The following is a 15,493-nucleotide window of genomic DNA, read 5'->3' as shown; positions in this document are numbered from 1 at the left end:
CTTCTCTCCCTCCCGGGACGCTCTCCGGAATCCCTCTGGAGCCCTCCCTCTCCCTCTGGCTCCAATGGCAGTTCCCTGACAGCACTTTACAACACGTTTAAAATGTTTTACTTGCAGCTATTTAGCTGAGTCCTTAGAGAATCACATGACATATTTAATTTTTGTTGTTAGGTGCTCCTTTGTGTTCAGATCAGGCCTCAGTACAATAATGTGGCACAGATTGGAATAACACGCTACAAGAATTTGCTGAAATGGCGCAGTTGACAAATAGCCTGAGAGGCAACTCAAAACATTTTTTTTTCCAAAAGTGGGATAGATATAAGATATATCTTCAAAAATACAGTAAGGGGTCACTATCTATGCTAGCATTCAATTGACGTTGGAGACTGAGTTGAGAAATAAGACCAAGGGTACATATTGATACAGGAATGTATTAGATAAAATGCAAAGAAATATACAATAATAAGAGTACATTCATTAGTAAAAAAAGAAATGAATATACAAAGGGATAGACAGGAAGTTCAAAGTGTTGATACATATATGATTTTGGAATAGTTTTTGTCCTTGTTTTCTTCTTCTTCTTTTGGTATATAAACTTTGTATACATGTTGGAAATTATAGTATAATAAGCCTTGCGATGTAATATGATTATGTTTACCGATGAAACATAAGAACTTTAATAAATAAATAAAATTCAAAAATAAATAAATAATTTTTTTAATTTGCAGCTGTGTAGCTGAGCCCTTAGAGAATCATAGGGCATCTTTAATTTGAGTTGTTAGGTGCTCCTTTGTATTCAGATCAGGCCTAAGTACAATAATGTAGCATTTAGGGAGGAAGATACAACCGAGAAGCCCAGCACTGGACGCTAAAATAGAGAAGACCTGCACGGCTACCATGTATTTCCCCTTGGTGCTCAGGTAGGTGGGCACAAAGGACACCCAAACACTGCAGAAGACCAGCATGCTGAAGGTGATCAGCTTGGCCTCATTGAAGGCCCCAGGCAGCTTCCTGGCTAGGAAAGCCACCACGAAGCAGATAGCAGCCAGGAAGCCCATGTAGCCCAGGGCACTGTAAAACATAGCAACAGACCCTACATTACATTGCACAACGATCTCTCCAGCCTGGGAGTGCATGTCAGACTCTGGGAATGGAGAAGAGATCCCTAGCCAGATGGTGCAGATAACCACTTGGACACTGGAACATGAAATGACAACGGAGTTCATCAGACTTTTCCCCAGCCATCTCCTCACTCTGTTTCCTGGTTTAGTAGCAAGAAAGGCCAGCACCACAGCAATGGTTTTTGCCAACACAGAAGAAACTGCAGTGGAGAAGATGATGCTGAAAGCTGTTTGCCGGAGAAGGCAAGTCGCTTTCTTTGGCTCCCCAATGAACAGGAAGGAAGACAAAAAGGAAAGCAGGAGAGAAATGAGGAGGATGTAAGAGAGGTCCCTGTTGTTGGCTTTGACTATGGGTGTTTCCTTGTATTTAATGAAGATTCCCAAGGCAAAGCCTGTTGTTAAAGACAGGGATAGGGAAAGGAAAGCTAAAATGATTCCCAAGTAGTCTTCATAAGCCAGGAAGGTGATAATCTTGTGGATACATTGATCTCGGTCTTTATTTGGATGTTGATCTTCTGGACATTTGATGCAATGATCTGCATCTACGGAGGAGGAGAAAAGAGTGTCCAAACATCATTCATATGAATAACCATCTGTGTTCTACAATACGAGGAAGAATAATGCTGATGCAAGGGTGATTAGGGAAGAAGGTATTGTAGGGAGGGAGAGGCAAAAGTTTGTTTATTTCCTTTTTCAATGTTTACCATAGCATCCTCCTTTCCTTCAAGGAGAGAGAGGGTTTCCTTGCTTTTTATCACCCAAACAATCTTGGGATATAGGTATAGCTGAGAAACTCTCACCTCCACAGACATGTGTCTGGTGTCTACATTGTACAGTTTTCACCAAATACCAACGACACGCCTCTTTACCTTGAGCTTTTACAGTTCATATTTTTTCTATGGGGCCCATATCTTTTGGGTGTTTTCTTCTGACCTATTTGCAATTATTTACTTTTATATAAGTAAGATTTATCCAACATCTCCAGCAACATTTCAGTAAGCTACATTAGAGAAATTTTGTTAGGAGGATAATTACTCACAATTAAGTTTGTACATATGTTTTTAGATAGGTAGCACAAACATTTATTTTATTTTGTAATGTGCTTTCACTAAGTGAAAATTTACTATTTTAATTTTTTTTAAAACTCATTTTCTTTTTCGTGTGGTTTTGGTTCTTTATTCACTGAGCGCACCGTTTAATATCCCTAAATAAATGCATTGTGGGCAGAGCATCCAAAGTTCTCCACTTCGCTCTCCACTTTTTGGCCAGAGATTCCTATTCCTATTCTCCTTCTAACTTGGAGTCACCCACCTTCACAAGTAGAGATTGTCCCTTCTGCACATGGAGCACAAGAATAGCAGCAAATCGGCTTTCCTTCTTGAACCACTTTGGTGTATCCAGGTAGACAGATTTTGGTACACCTGGAGAAAGGCACAGTCTAGCCATAAAGAGAAGAGGGAACATCAAGGGGAAATTGTTAGGAATTTTTGTGTCTATAGAGGTTATTCATAGAGTTTGGAAACAAACCAACTGGATCTCTGGTTCCACTGGCTCCGAACCCTTTGCTCACAAGAGCGCTTCTGTTGCAGAACAACATGGCAGGGAAATCTCTTTGGTGTGTTTCCTTCAACATTCAACAAGTATATTCCTTCAACAAGTATATTTAAGGCAAAAGATACAGTAACAATCTCTGAACAGCAGCAACAACAAAACAACAGCAATTAAATAGGCAATAAAACATGCCAGCTACTGAAGATGCTAGCTTAAAAAAAAAAATGATTCTAGATTCAGGTAGGTAGCTGTGATGGTCTGACGCAGTCGAAATAAATAAAAAAATTAAAAAATTGTCCAGTAGCACCTTAGAGACCAACTAAGTTTCTTCTGGGTATACGCTGAAGTGTGCATGCACACGAAAGCATATACCATATTTTTGCTCTATGAGACTCACTTTTTCCGTCCTAAAAAGTAAGGGGAAATGTGTGTGCATCTTATGGAGTGAATGCAGGCTGCGCAGCTATCCCAGAAACCAGAACATCAAGAGGGATTGCTGCTTTCACTGCACAGCGATCCCTCTTGCTGTTCTGGCTTCTGAGATTCAGAATATTTTTTTTCTTGTTTTCGTCCTCCAAAAACTAGGTGTGTCTTATAGAGCAAAAAATACGATATTTCCTCCATGGATATAAAATACCATCCACACCACATACTCCTTTTATGCAGTGGAGGCCCCCTGAGCTGTCAGTTCCAACCCCTGCACCATATTCAATGAGATTTGCTCCCTGTTAAGCGTCCAAAGGATTGCAATTGAAGCCTCATATGAATTATTCAAAAATATTTACAGCTTAAGGAATGTCACATGGAATCAAGTGTCCCTTACCTGGTTAAACCGTTTTGGCCACACAATGGCTTCTGGGCTAATGGTGAAGTTCATGTCAGCGGATGCCTTTCTCTGTATACTCCCTATTTTCACTTTGACGCGAGACTTATTGGGAAACATCACCCAGTTCTCAATATCAAACTCGGCTGGCAGCTTCCCATTTTCATCCAAATGCAGTCCATCGATGGAGCCATTTGAAAACTGGATTTCTCTTAAGAAAGGGTGAAGCTGCAGTGACAGGGGAACATCAGATCAACTGCCTATATTCTGTACGGTGTTTTATACTATATTCAGTTCTTTTGTATCATTTTTATTTTTTTAAAAAAATATTTTTTATTCATTTTCACAAATATAACAAAATAAAAACATAACATAACATACAATGACATAACATAACATACTAAAACATAACATACAATAACATACATAACACGACTTCCCCAAGCCTTCCCTTCACTGCACCCTTATTTTTTTTAGGACAGCATTTCTAGCAATCCTTCATTCCAATTCATAACTGATTCTCTTTATATTTTATTTAAATTTAAGATTTAACAGCTATAATTCTCTATCTTATATCCCTTGACATTTTAGCATTCCGAAATTTTACAACAGTTCCTAAGATAAACTTTAAATTTTCTCCAGTCCTCTTCCACCGTCTCTCTCCTCTGGTCACGGATTCTGCCGGTCATCTCTGCCAATCCCATAAATTCTGTCACCTTGGTCTGCCATTCTTCCAGAGTGGGTAGTTCTTGCTTCTTCCAATATTTTGCTAGTAGAATTCTTGCTGCTGTGGTTGCATACATGAAGAATGTTCTGTCTTCCTTTGGTACCATTTGGTCGACCATGCCCAATGCATTCATATATAGTGAACCCTCTCCTGGCAAAAAAGAAAAAGGATAAAGGTGTTGGAACCAGCCAGTTAGGTGGTGCTTAGCATAGCATAGAAAAAAGACACAATGAGGCAGCATGTATTTTCATAATGCTGGAGAGCTGCTCCTTCCAGCCTTTCTCCTCCGGCAGCTTTTTATTATCTCCTTTGTTCTCCCAGCCACATGGCCGTTTTTTCAAAGTCTCCTGTTACCTCATCCGGTCAAGGCTTGACACTCCCCTCTCCGTATAAGGTAATCATTGCCCAGAGGAATGTCAGGGGGCCCCTGCAGTTTTTACAAGCCTCTGCCTTAGCTGTATGACTCCCACATGCCCTCTTTCTTTATTTTATTAATCAGAGTCATAAATGTCCGTTCCAACACGATTATAACGAGCGCGATAAGCGACTCTTGTGAAACCGGAAGCAGGCCGCGGACTGGAGAACCATGCAGTACATATAGAGATTAAAGAAGGAATACATTGAATACAGCAACACAAAATAATGCAAATAACTACTATAATGATCACTAAAATTAATAAATGTCGAAGCCAACTTCCATCCGGAAGCCAAGAATATAACCATGCCCATGGATCAATGGAAGGAGGGGGGGCAAACGGATTGTGGGCTACCATAGTTTCCATATGGTCGATCGTCGCAGATATGCTGACATTATTATCAGGAATAAACATACAACAATGAGAATGAACAAGTGCACAAACTCCTCCTTTTGAGGCTAAAATCACATCTAAAGTATAACGATTCTGTAAAACCACTTGTCTCATTGCGGACACCTCCTGGTTGAGTTCCTTCAAAGCTTTTATGGTATCATTGAATAATCCCTCAGTCCAATTTGCTAGCTGATGGAGGTCCCACTGAGGGCAGCAAGGCCCGAGAGATCTGGGTACCGATGTATTGATTTATGGGTGAATTAACCTCCCGACGATTTCTTAGTCTAAGAGAAGATGGTAACTTATCAACCTTATACAACAACGGAACCACGATACCTAAGGTACATGTGCCTGTGAGGTTTCGAGGAATGGCTTTGTATGCTTTTTCGCCACAAAGCAACCATAACTCTCTTTGGAGTAAATAGCTGATATTACTACTCTGTTGGGACCAATTAAAGGCTTCAGTAAATAAGGAACTGATATGAAATTGCTCATCTGCGGCATTTGCTAAGCCAGGGATAGAAGAATTCAGACTCCAATTTGCATGGTAGGTTTCTTTCCTAGTTTTTAGCCATGCACTCGTGTCACTCCTACAGCACTGAGATTGGTCACTGTATGTTCCTGTAAGAGAACAAGAGCTATTAAACATGAATTTCAATGTATATTGACAGTTTGGATATATGCCCCATGATTCTTTCCCCTCTCTAATTTGAAAACAAATGGGGGCAGGCTCATGGAGGGTCAATTGTACTGGAGGCCAAAAAGTTTGCTTAGGGGATATAATATTTGTAAATCGAAAAGATCCATTGACAGGCACACCATGAAGCATTATGCCTGAATGGCTGGCAAAAGGGGGCATGTGCATACATAACCAACATTTAGAAGCATGCAATAAACTAGTAAACTTAATCATATCTTGCACAAAAATATTACTCCTCCATATCTTATGATAATTTTCTCCCCTAAAAGTCTTATTCAACAAAGCTGTTCTTATAGTTCGAGAGTGGCTGAGCCGTGGATGCTGCCAGCCAGAGTAGGATTCTGACGACTGCGGCTTGCCAGCTGATAAGGTGAAATATGATGGTTTCAACTGGACTGGGTCGTCTGCTTCTCTTCCTTGTATAACGGTGCAGCAAAGGATGGCAAGGCAAATGGTTAGGAAGGCAAACACTGCCAGATATAGTTCGTGTGCAGCACCTCTAGGTGGCGCATGTGGAAAGGTTTTGATGCTTCATCCACAAAATGCTGACAAAGTGTAGGGGAGTTCCGCGTGCTGTGAGGCAGGACAACCCACTGATATCGCTGGGTGGGCTGCAAATTGTTATATACTGGCAATGTAAAAGCAAACTGTTCCTGTCTGCTGGGGCCAGTGGGATGAAGGTGGTTCAATGTGGCCGAAAGTCAGTTGTTCAGAAATAAGCTGTTCAGAAACGAGATGGTGCCATTGCTGCGGATTTTTCCTTTGGTGGAGGCCACTCTACCCACACTGAGGTATCAATGATCTTGGTTTGCCACGCTGGAAATGTTGTATCGGTGGCTACAGGCTGGTTTTTATTTTGCGCTGCCGCCAACAGATGGGCCTTGTGGGTGGCTGTACCTACAGACTGACAAATGCGAAGCATAGCTGCTGTGTCTGTGGCAGGATTGCGTATTATCGGGCGCAATGCAACCTTACAATCCTCATTTGCATTTTCAAAGGCCAATTGTTTGATAATTATTTGTTTGGCTTCAGGATTTTCAATTTGTCTACTCACTGCTGTAATCAGCCTGTCCATAAAGGAAGAATATGATTCTCCAGGTTCTTGGCTGATTGAACCCCACCTAGACTGAATACTGGAGGGTTCAGGAATTTTTCTCATTGCTTGTTGAGCAGCAAGAGCAGTATCCCTTAATAAGATCTGCAGCAGTGTGGCTTGTACTGAGGCCTGAGCGAAGGGCCCACGCCCCATCATAGCGTCCATTACATCTGCGAGGGTAAGATTAGGATTATTCCCTCTTGCTTGTTGCAGTAAAGCAGGAGCATAAGCACGACAGGCGATTTCCCATTCATGGGCAAACAATACACCTGCTGATGGGGGTAAAACCGTACGTGCCAAAAGCTTGAGGTCATCTGGAACCAATAGCTGGGCTAATGTGGCTTCCAAAAGAGCTTGTGTAAATGGAGCTTGCAGTCCATTTGTCCTAACTGGCAATTGAAGCTCTTTCAAGATTTTAAAGTCAAAAGGTTGGTGCTGGGCTTGAGTTCCTGCTGGAGCACCAGTAGGGGGCACAATAACAGGGAATGCCATGGTATCCTGTGATAAGGAACAGGCAAGTACTGCACGTTGAAAAGGGGTAGCTTGTTCTGCTGCTGAAAGAGCAGGGTCATTTCCAGCCAGACCACTGTATTTTTGCAGGATTGGGTCCTCTGGTGAGGCACTGTAATCTGGAGGTTTGGGGTCTGGGGCTGCTGGCAAAACAAGTGCTGGAACACATGGCATAGCAGCATGCTGAATTAATGAAGCTGAAGGTTGTTTTGGCAATGTAGCCATGGAGATATTTTTTGGTGATAGAGAGCCCATAGCATAACGAATTTTACACCAAGCATTTAAAATTCGAACACCAAAACTGGGATGTCCATGAAAATGTGCTCCAATCTTATCCCATTGTGTTAGCTCCCATGTGCCCTCTGCTGGAAACCAAGGACAATGCTCATCAACGGCTAGAATGAGCTGTATCAAATCACCCTCAGGAACTTCCAATTGGTTGGAGGACAGGAGAAATTGTAAGTCTTTTAAAAAATTCTGTTGCGGAGATGACAGGGAATTGCCCATATTTCTAAAATTAATATAATAGGGATCGACTCACCAGGGATCCATAGATGAATTCAGCGCTGATTAGCCCTTTCCGGGCGGGGTGAGTCGATGATCGAGAAGCCTCTTATGGTTTCCTTTGAAGTTTGAAGTCAGCGTCCCACTGCTTCCTTTCTTTAGCCTTTGAAGTCCGTCTCAACTGCTTTCTTCAGTCAGCCTCCTTTCTTTTAAGTTTTCCTCTTCTTTTAATTGAGCCTCAGAGAGGGCACCACTTGTTGGAACCAGCCAGTTAGGTGGTGCTTAGCATAGCATAGAAAAAAGACACAATGAGGCAGCATGTATTTTCATAATGCTGGAGAGCTGCTCCTTCCAGCCTTTCTCCTCCGGCAGCTTTTTATTATCTCCTTTGTTCTCCCAGCCGCATGGCCGTTTTTTCAAAGTCTCCTGTTACCTCATCCGGTCAAGGCTTGACACTCCCCTCTCCGTATAAGGTAATCATTGCCCAGAGGAATGTCAGGGGGCCCCTGCAGTTTTTACAAGCCTCTGCCTTAGCTGTATGACTCCCACATAAAGGCTATGTAAAAGTATGTAAGTACCTATTGTAAAATAATAACAGGGACCCTGAAGCCCACTACATGTCCCAAGGTCCTCTATCACACCTGAATTCAGTTCACACCAACTGTTTCTGATTAATATTCTGTTTTAAGCAAAACCCATCCCTTTATATAGCCTGGAGAATCTGCTGCCATCTTTAGGTTTTTGTTGTCAAGTGCTCCTTTGTGTTCAGATCAGGTCTCAGTATAATGATGTAGCACTTTGGGATGAAGATGCAGCCTAGAAGCCCAGCACTGGAGGCCAACATAGAGAAGACCTGCACGGCTACCATGTATTTCCCCTTGGTGCTCAGGTAGGTGGGCACAAAGGACACCCAAACACTGCAGAAGACCAGCATGCTGAAGGTGATCAGCTTGGCTTCATTGAAGGACCCAGGCAGCTTCCTGGCTAGGAAAGCCACCACAAAGCAGATAGCAGTCAGGAAGCCCATGTAGCCCAGGGCACCATAAAACATGACCACAGACCCTTCATTGCATTGCAGGATAATCTCTGCAGGCTGAGAGTGCATGTCAGACTCTGGGAATGGGGGAGAGGTACTCAGCCAGGTGGTGCAGATGAGAACTTGGACACTGGAACAGGAAATGACAACAGCGTTGGCCAGACTTTTCCCCAGCCATCTCCTCACTCTGTTCCCTGGCTTGGTGGCCATGAAGGCCAGCACCACAGTGATAGTTTTAGCCAACAAAGAAGAGACGGCAACTGAGAAGATGATGCTGAAGACCATTTGTCGGAGAAGGCAGGTCTCCTTCCTTGGCCGGCCAATGAATAGGAAGGAGGATGCAAAAGAGAGCAGGAGGGATACAAGGAGGATGTAGGAAAGGTCCCGGTTATTGGCTTTGACTATGGACGTTTCTTTGTACTTAAGGAAGATTCCTAAAACAATGCTTGTCATTAATAGCAGCAAGATAGCAATGGAAGCTTGAACGCTCCCCAAAGTTTCTTCATAGGTCAGGAAGGAGATACTTTTGGGAAGGCATTGAACTTGACCCTTGTCTGGATGTTGATTTTCGGGACATTTGGTACAATGTTTTGCATCTAAGGAGGAAAAAGGAGTGCTTTAGCATCACTTAAATCCATCACCATCTATGTTCTATTACGTTTTAGGGGGAACGATGTCCATATAAGGGAGTGTCGGGAAAAAAGAATGTCTAAAAAGGGAGTGGACAAAATTGGTTATTTCATTGGCTTATTTAATATTTCTGCTTATACTGTTGCCTTCCTCCATGATGATAGAGGTGGTTTTCAAAAGTTTCTCAGTTTTATCACCCAAACAACCTTGCGATATAGGTAAAGCTGAGAGGCAGTGACCTCCCACAGAGACGCTTCTTGTACAGCTTTTGCTGAATTTATACTGTCCTGTTCCAGTGTTTTACCTTATATAAATGGTTTTACCTTATATAAATAATATATTTGACCACTGAGGATGCCCTCACCATGATCATTAATTTGTAGACCACCAATTGCTTCCTTTTCATTCTTTGTTTCAACCCACTTCCTAGAATGAACATAGATGAATAGAGAAGCCAAAAAAAGAGACACATTCAAAAATGTCTTTTGACTCTTCACAGAAAGTGTCTCCAAGTGAATGTTTCCACAATTTCTATTCTCAAAAGGGCTCCCGTTTATATTCACCCACCTTTCTGAGCAGAGATGGTCCCTTCTGCACATGGGGCACAAGCATAGCAGCAAACGGGCTTTCCTTCTTGAACCACTTTGGCGTATCCAGGTTGACAGCTTTTGGTACACCTGGAGCTAGGTACAGTCTAAACATAGAGAACATGCATCAAACAGAAAGTGTCAGGACTATTTGTGTCTCTGTCATTCATTTCTGGGGTTTGGAATGGACCTACCAAGGGTCCCTATTCCCACTGACCCCAGGCACTTTCCCAGGGAAGCATTTCCCAGGCACTTTCCCAGGGACAAGGTGGCAGGGAAAACTCTTTGGTGTGTTTCCTTTCTTGTTCAGAAAATTATATCTGCATATTCTATTCAAAAGTATTCAAAAAGCAAATGACAAATCCTAGAATGACAGTGATAACAAAACAGCAGCAATAAAACATACTTATGAAGTTAAAATCAAAGGACCCCTAAATGGTTAAGTCCAGTGAAATTTGACTATGGGATGTGGCGCTCATCTCCACTTTCAGGCCAAGGGAGCTGGCATTCGTCCTCAGGCAGCTTTCTGGGTCATGTGGCAGCATGACTAAACCACTTCTGGAGCAATAGGATACTGTGATGAGTGCCAGAGTGCACAGAAACACTATTTACATTCCCACTGCAATGGTACTTATTAATCTACTTGCACTCATATGCTTTTGAACTGCTAGGTTGGCAGCAGCTGGGACAGAGCAATGGGAGTAGCAGTTAAACATACCACCACCTGAAGACTCCAACTTCAAAAACTGCCTCCTAAATTATGGTTACTTTATTATTCTTTTTCCAAAGCTAACACCATGCTTGTTAACCATTTAAGCACTGAGGCCAGGAGATGCCATCAAGGTTCCAGGTAGCAAGAGCTCTCCTTTCCACTCCTTGCTTCCTGAAATCTGGACATGAATCTCATTCACGCCCTGGGCTGACTTTTGAAAACCTTGCATTACACTGATTAGGGCTTATCCACACTTCCTTTTGGGCCATCTTTCTAGTGACAGGTCCATGCATTAAAGCTCCATGTCAAAGCAGCCCCTCCCTCCCTCCCTCCCTCCCTCCCTCCCTCCCTTCCTTCCTTCCTTCCTTCCTTTTAGCAGTAAATCAGAGCAAATGGCAATTCAGGTTTCCACAGAAAAGTGCTGGCAGAAAAACACACCATAAAACAAAAATCCTGCTCAGACACAATCAGGACTTGTAAGTCGCATTGTGGCACAAATGGAAGTCTCAATGAGCCCTTACTCCCCAGCAGGTGTGCAAAGGGCTGTAGTCAAAGTGCCCTTGGAATTATTCAGTAAGTGATTAGACCATTACAGCTGTCATGTGGGATAAAGTAGCATGCCATACCTTCTCAGACCACTTGGGCCACACAATGGCTTGTGAGTTGATTGTGAACTTCATGTCAGTGGATCCGTCTCTCCTTATACTCCCAACCACCACTCTTACACGAGACTTATTGGGAAACATCACCCAGTTCTCAATGTCATAGTAGGCTGGTATCTGCCCATTCTCATCCAATCTGAGGCTGCCTATGGAAGTATTCAAAGACTGGAGTCCTCCTAAGAAAGGGTGGAGCTGGAAGAGCAGTTAAAAAACACCACCATTTATAAAATAGAAAAGCTGAATATCAGACCTCTACACTTTGAGCTCTAATCTCCTAGGAATTGGGGTCTGTGCATATTTCATCTGGACTTGTGAGCCTTTTGCAGCCATTCCTTTTTCTTTATTAGAACATTTGTAGGCAACTCATTGTATAAAATAACAAGGTTTCCCGGGAATAAGACAATAAAAATACTTCTTAAAAAATAAAAATAGCACAAATACCAAACTTTCAAACATAGATGGTTCTACAAATCAGTGCACAGCATAGATGCCAACTCCATGGGGCCCTGGGTGCCCAAGCACCTACAAAATTCCCCATGAAGGGGTCAGGCATCCACAAATTTTGGTGCCAGAGCCATGCACGCTGCATGACACCTACAGGCCCAGGCATAGGGGCCATATTGGCACTCCTAGTACACAGTTATACCCTTACCTTATGAACAGAACACCATTTCCCCAGCTGATCACTGTATCACCAGGGAAGGTTATTTGTCAATAGGGGTCACCTAGGTCTCCTCACAGCCAAGAGCGTAGGAGTGGGATATGTGGCCGTTCAGAGTAGTCCCCCTGCCTGATAAAATTATCTGAAAGTAGGGGGAATTTGCACATACATACTCCCATGAGACTGAAACTTTGGTTGCTCAGTATTCTAGATAATGTGGAAGCCTGCAAATTGAAGTCTCTCCTTTCCCTTCAAAGTGTAGCCACTTTCAGTAGAACTTGCACAATGCCACAAAGGAGGACATCGTCTCCCATTATCATTTGGTTGTGCTAATTTATTGGCATAGAGATAAATTTCTTAACAGTTAATATAATTTAAATATAAATCCTTTTTAAAAAAATATTTTTATTTCAACAGCTTTTCCAACAAGCTGAGAAGCTCTTTGCTTTTCATATTCTTTCTGTAGTTTTACAGTGTGTTTCATACTATCCAAGTTGTTAAACCGCCCTGCACTCTTTTGACAAAGGTCAATTTTATCATGTAAAAGTTTAGATATTAATATAGAATTAAAAATTCCTTCTGTTTTACACTTGATGGGTAACTACAAGTCCCAGCAGAGAAACAGTGGAAGATGAGGAGGAACCAACTTCTGCTATGATGGCTGCATCTCTCTCAGGGAGCCAGAGAGGAAGAACTAGATGGTGGGGGGCTGTTCTGACATGACCACAATAGGCAGAAAGGTCTGCTTCTGCCACAAGACTCACTAATGAGATTCTCCACCAAAAGGAGCAAAAAGAAATAAAAATCTCAGTCCTAAATCTGAATCCATTGGTGGGAAAATTTGCAAGAAGGAAAAGGAAATACCTGCCATGGCTGTAGCCTTTGACGTTCCAGGCTGTCTCCTCCACTTGCCATCAGCATGACCTTTGATCTGGATGAATATGCAGCTTTTAAAGCCTGAGCCACAGCTTGGACACTGAAATAAGTGATATAACTGTCTTGAGACAGGGCTCTCTCCAGCTCCTCTTCAGGCAGCAACTCCAGTTTCTCATTCTCTGTGCATCTTGTCCGACTTTTTCCAGCCAATGTGTCCTTTCTATATAAACAATGAAATGCTTTACCCCAAAACTGTCCAAGAATTTTGGAAAGTGGCACATAGGATTGGTATTTGTTCCTTAGTTGGGGCTTCATTATGAAGGACAAAGATCCATGGATGTACTGGAAGAGATCAGGAGCACTATGAAAACCCGAATTAATACCTTGAAGACCTGTTGAGATCCAGACTTTCCCCCCGATTTGTTTCTCAAGAAATTGTTGTATTAGCATGAGTTCAGTCCATGCCCCTTGACTGCTTTTATAGTAAACAAATATTTTGACTTGGTCCCATATGGTAAATGGTTCACTTGGGATGAGATATGGATCTAGGTTATGTTCTGGTATTCTTTTTAATAAGGCAATGCAAATTCCATTGCTGATCATCAGAGGTGTCAAGGCACTCAATAACCTTTCTCCATTATCATTGTCTGAAACCAAGAGGCCAACCCACGTCCATCCAAAATTCAGGAGCAACTTGACAATCCCCCAATACTGACATTCCCCCTTGGGGACCATTTGGTAGACAAAGGGGGCTTCAGTTTTCTCATCCAGTGTCTGAGTCATAACGCCATAACTGATCTAGTGAGGAAAGGAAGAGATTAGTGATTTGTTTGATTTTCAGGAAAAGGAATAGATACTGTATTTATTGTCTATTATTACTTATTATCTGTTATTGTCTGAAAAAAATGTGCTTGCTGCGGTTGATTGCAGTTTTAGTCTGAAATATTTGGAGAGTGTCAGATTGGTGGATGGTGGAAGAAAGATCTACTATCTCTAATGGTTTTCTCACTTTTTCATTTCCCATATTGTCTCTCCTGGAAAGAAAGTGGAATTTATTTCTTGTCCCTATCCTTCATACCTGTGGGATTTTGTAGATGCCAGACATGACTGAAATCTCTTTCGAGATGGCAGAATTGCCCCCTTCAAGAACAGACAGAAGGTTATTCCATTTCCCACAGTTATAGTTTGGAATATTGCTTTGCCCTCCTGCAAGCAGGTCTAGCATGGCATCAGAAGTCATCCTTGCATCAAAAAAGTTCTCAAAGAGGTTGTAGCCCAAGGAGATGTTGGGTAAGAACCTGGAATCCCGGTTGATCTCCTGAATGGTGAACAAGAAGGACAAGATGTGCCAGTAGAACCTAGGTATAAAACTGCAATGAAACATCAAATAAAAAATGTCAGAAACCTATTCACCATGTAAAGAAAACAAATGTTATTTCTAGGCATTCTCAAAGTAGCTCCTCCCCAAACTATGATATGTATGTTTGCAGTTTGGGCTGAGACAAGGAATATATTTTTATTATTATTTATGTAATAAATTTATCTACCGCTCTTCATCTGAGGATCACCTAGTTACAAGGTGTAAATCTATTTACCACTTAAAAATAAAAACTAGGAGATTGCAAATTCCATTGCAAAGAAAGAAAGAAAACACACAGCCTTCAAAGTGGAAAATTGCCTTTATTATTATGAATTAAGTAGAAACTGTTGGAGTGGTGTTGGAGAAGCAGGACATCCAGCGGCATCTAATTACTTACCATCCAAGCCTTTTTGAGGGAATCTGGGAAAAAATGTATGGGTCTTCTAGAATCAACATACTGGGAGATATGATTCCACCAATTATGAAGTCTCCGGGCCGGTAGTAATTCTGTGTTTCACTTTCTTCCCAGATCAGATTCAAAGGACATTCTTTTCCTTGATTTTCGCAGTCTCCATCCGGCATGAGTAGGAGAAGCAGGAGGGAAATCATTTTTCCTGTACCTCCTACACTTCTCTTGTGGCTGCTCCTCTCTCCTCCCCAGCCAGATAATCAGAAGTCAACAGCTCTTGCAAGAGGAATGCTGCAGTGACTTTCCCAGTATGGGCAACATTCTGGTTTGCCTCAGCTGTTCATTCAGACTGTCTCTGACATAACAGCTATTCTCTGCATCAACCTTTCTCCCCAGGCATAGAGCTAGATATAACCTCCTGCTGTCCTTGATTGTGCTGTCTTGGCAACCTCCAGAAATATATCTTGATCTTGGCAGGAATAAATAGCTATGGTTTTGATAATTATAAGGAAAATACATTTGACCACTGCAACCACCTGGAGTCATTGTGCAGCTTGGGTAGCAGGTGCAGAGCTGGGGGGAAAACATGTTTACAAGAAATCACAGGTGCTGTGCCAAAGTGTGACACACGTGTGTGTGTGTGTGTGTGTGTGTGTGTGTGTGTGTAAGTTTGGCCTCAACAGCATTAGGAAAGCTCTGCAGCCAGATGAGACCAAGTC

General features: G+C 42.2%; 1 protein-coding gene across 1 annotated transcript; it reads right to left on the bottom strand.

Annotated features, from left to right (window-relative positions):
- Positions 1-752: 752 nt before the first annotated feature.
- On the bottom strand, positions 753-14,947 carry LOC310839537 (vomeronasal type-2 receptor 26-like; the record flags this gene model as incomplete). The annotated part of the gene is made up of 6 exons (XM_083728174.1): positions 753-1,663; positions 10,075-10,201; positions 11,433-11,660; positions 12,994-13,803; positions 14,084-14,375; positions 14,763-14,947. 6 exons carry the CDS (start codon positions 14,945-14,947, stop codon positions 753-755), a joined length of 2,553 nt encoding a protein of 850 aa, XP_083584300.1.
- Positions 14,948-15,493: the final 546 nt, after the last annotated feature.

This window comes from Podarcis gaigeae, assembly GCF_964106915.1.
Source record: "Podarcis gaigeae genome assembly, chromosome: 2".
In the NCBI taxonomy this organism is placed as follows: Eukaryota; Metazoa; Chordata; class Lepidosauria; order Squamata; family Lacertidae; genus Podarcis; species Podarcis gaigeae.
The sequence above is the reverse complement of the archived record's forward strand: the minus strand, read 5'-3'. Positions and strand labels throughout refer to the sequence as shown.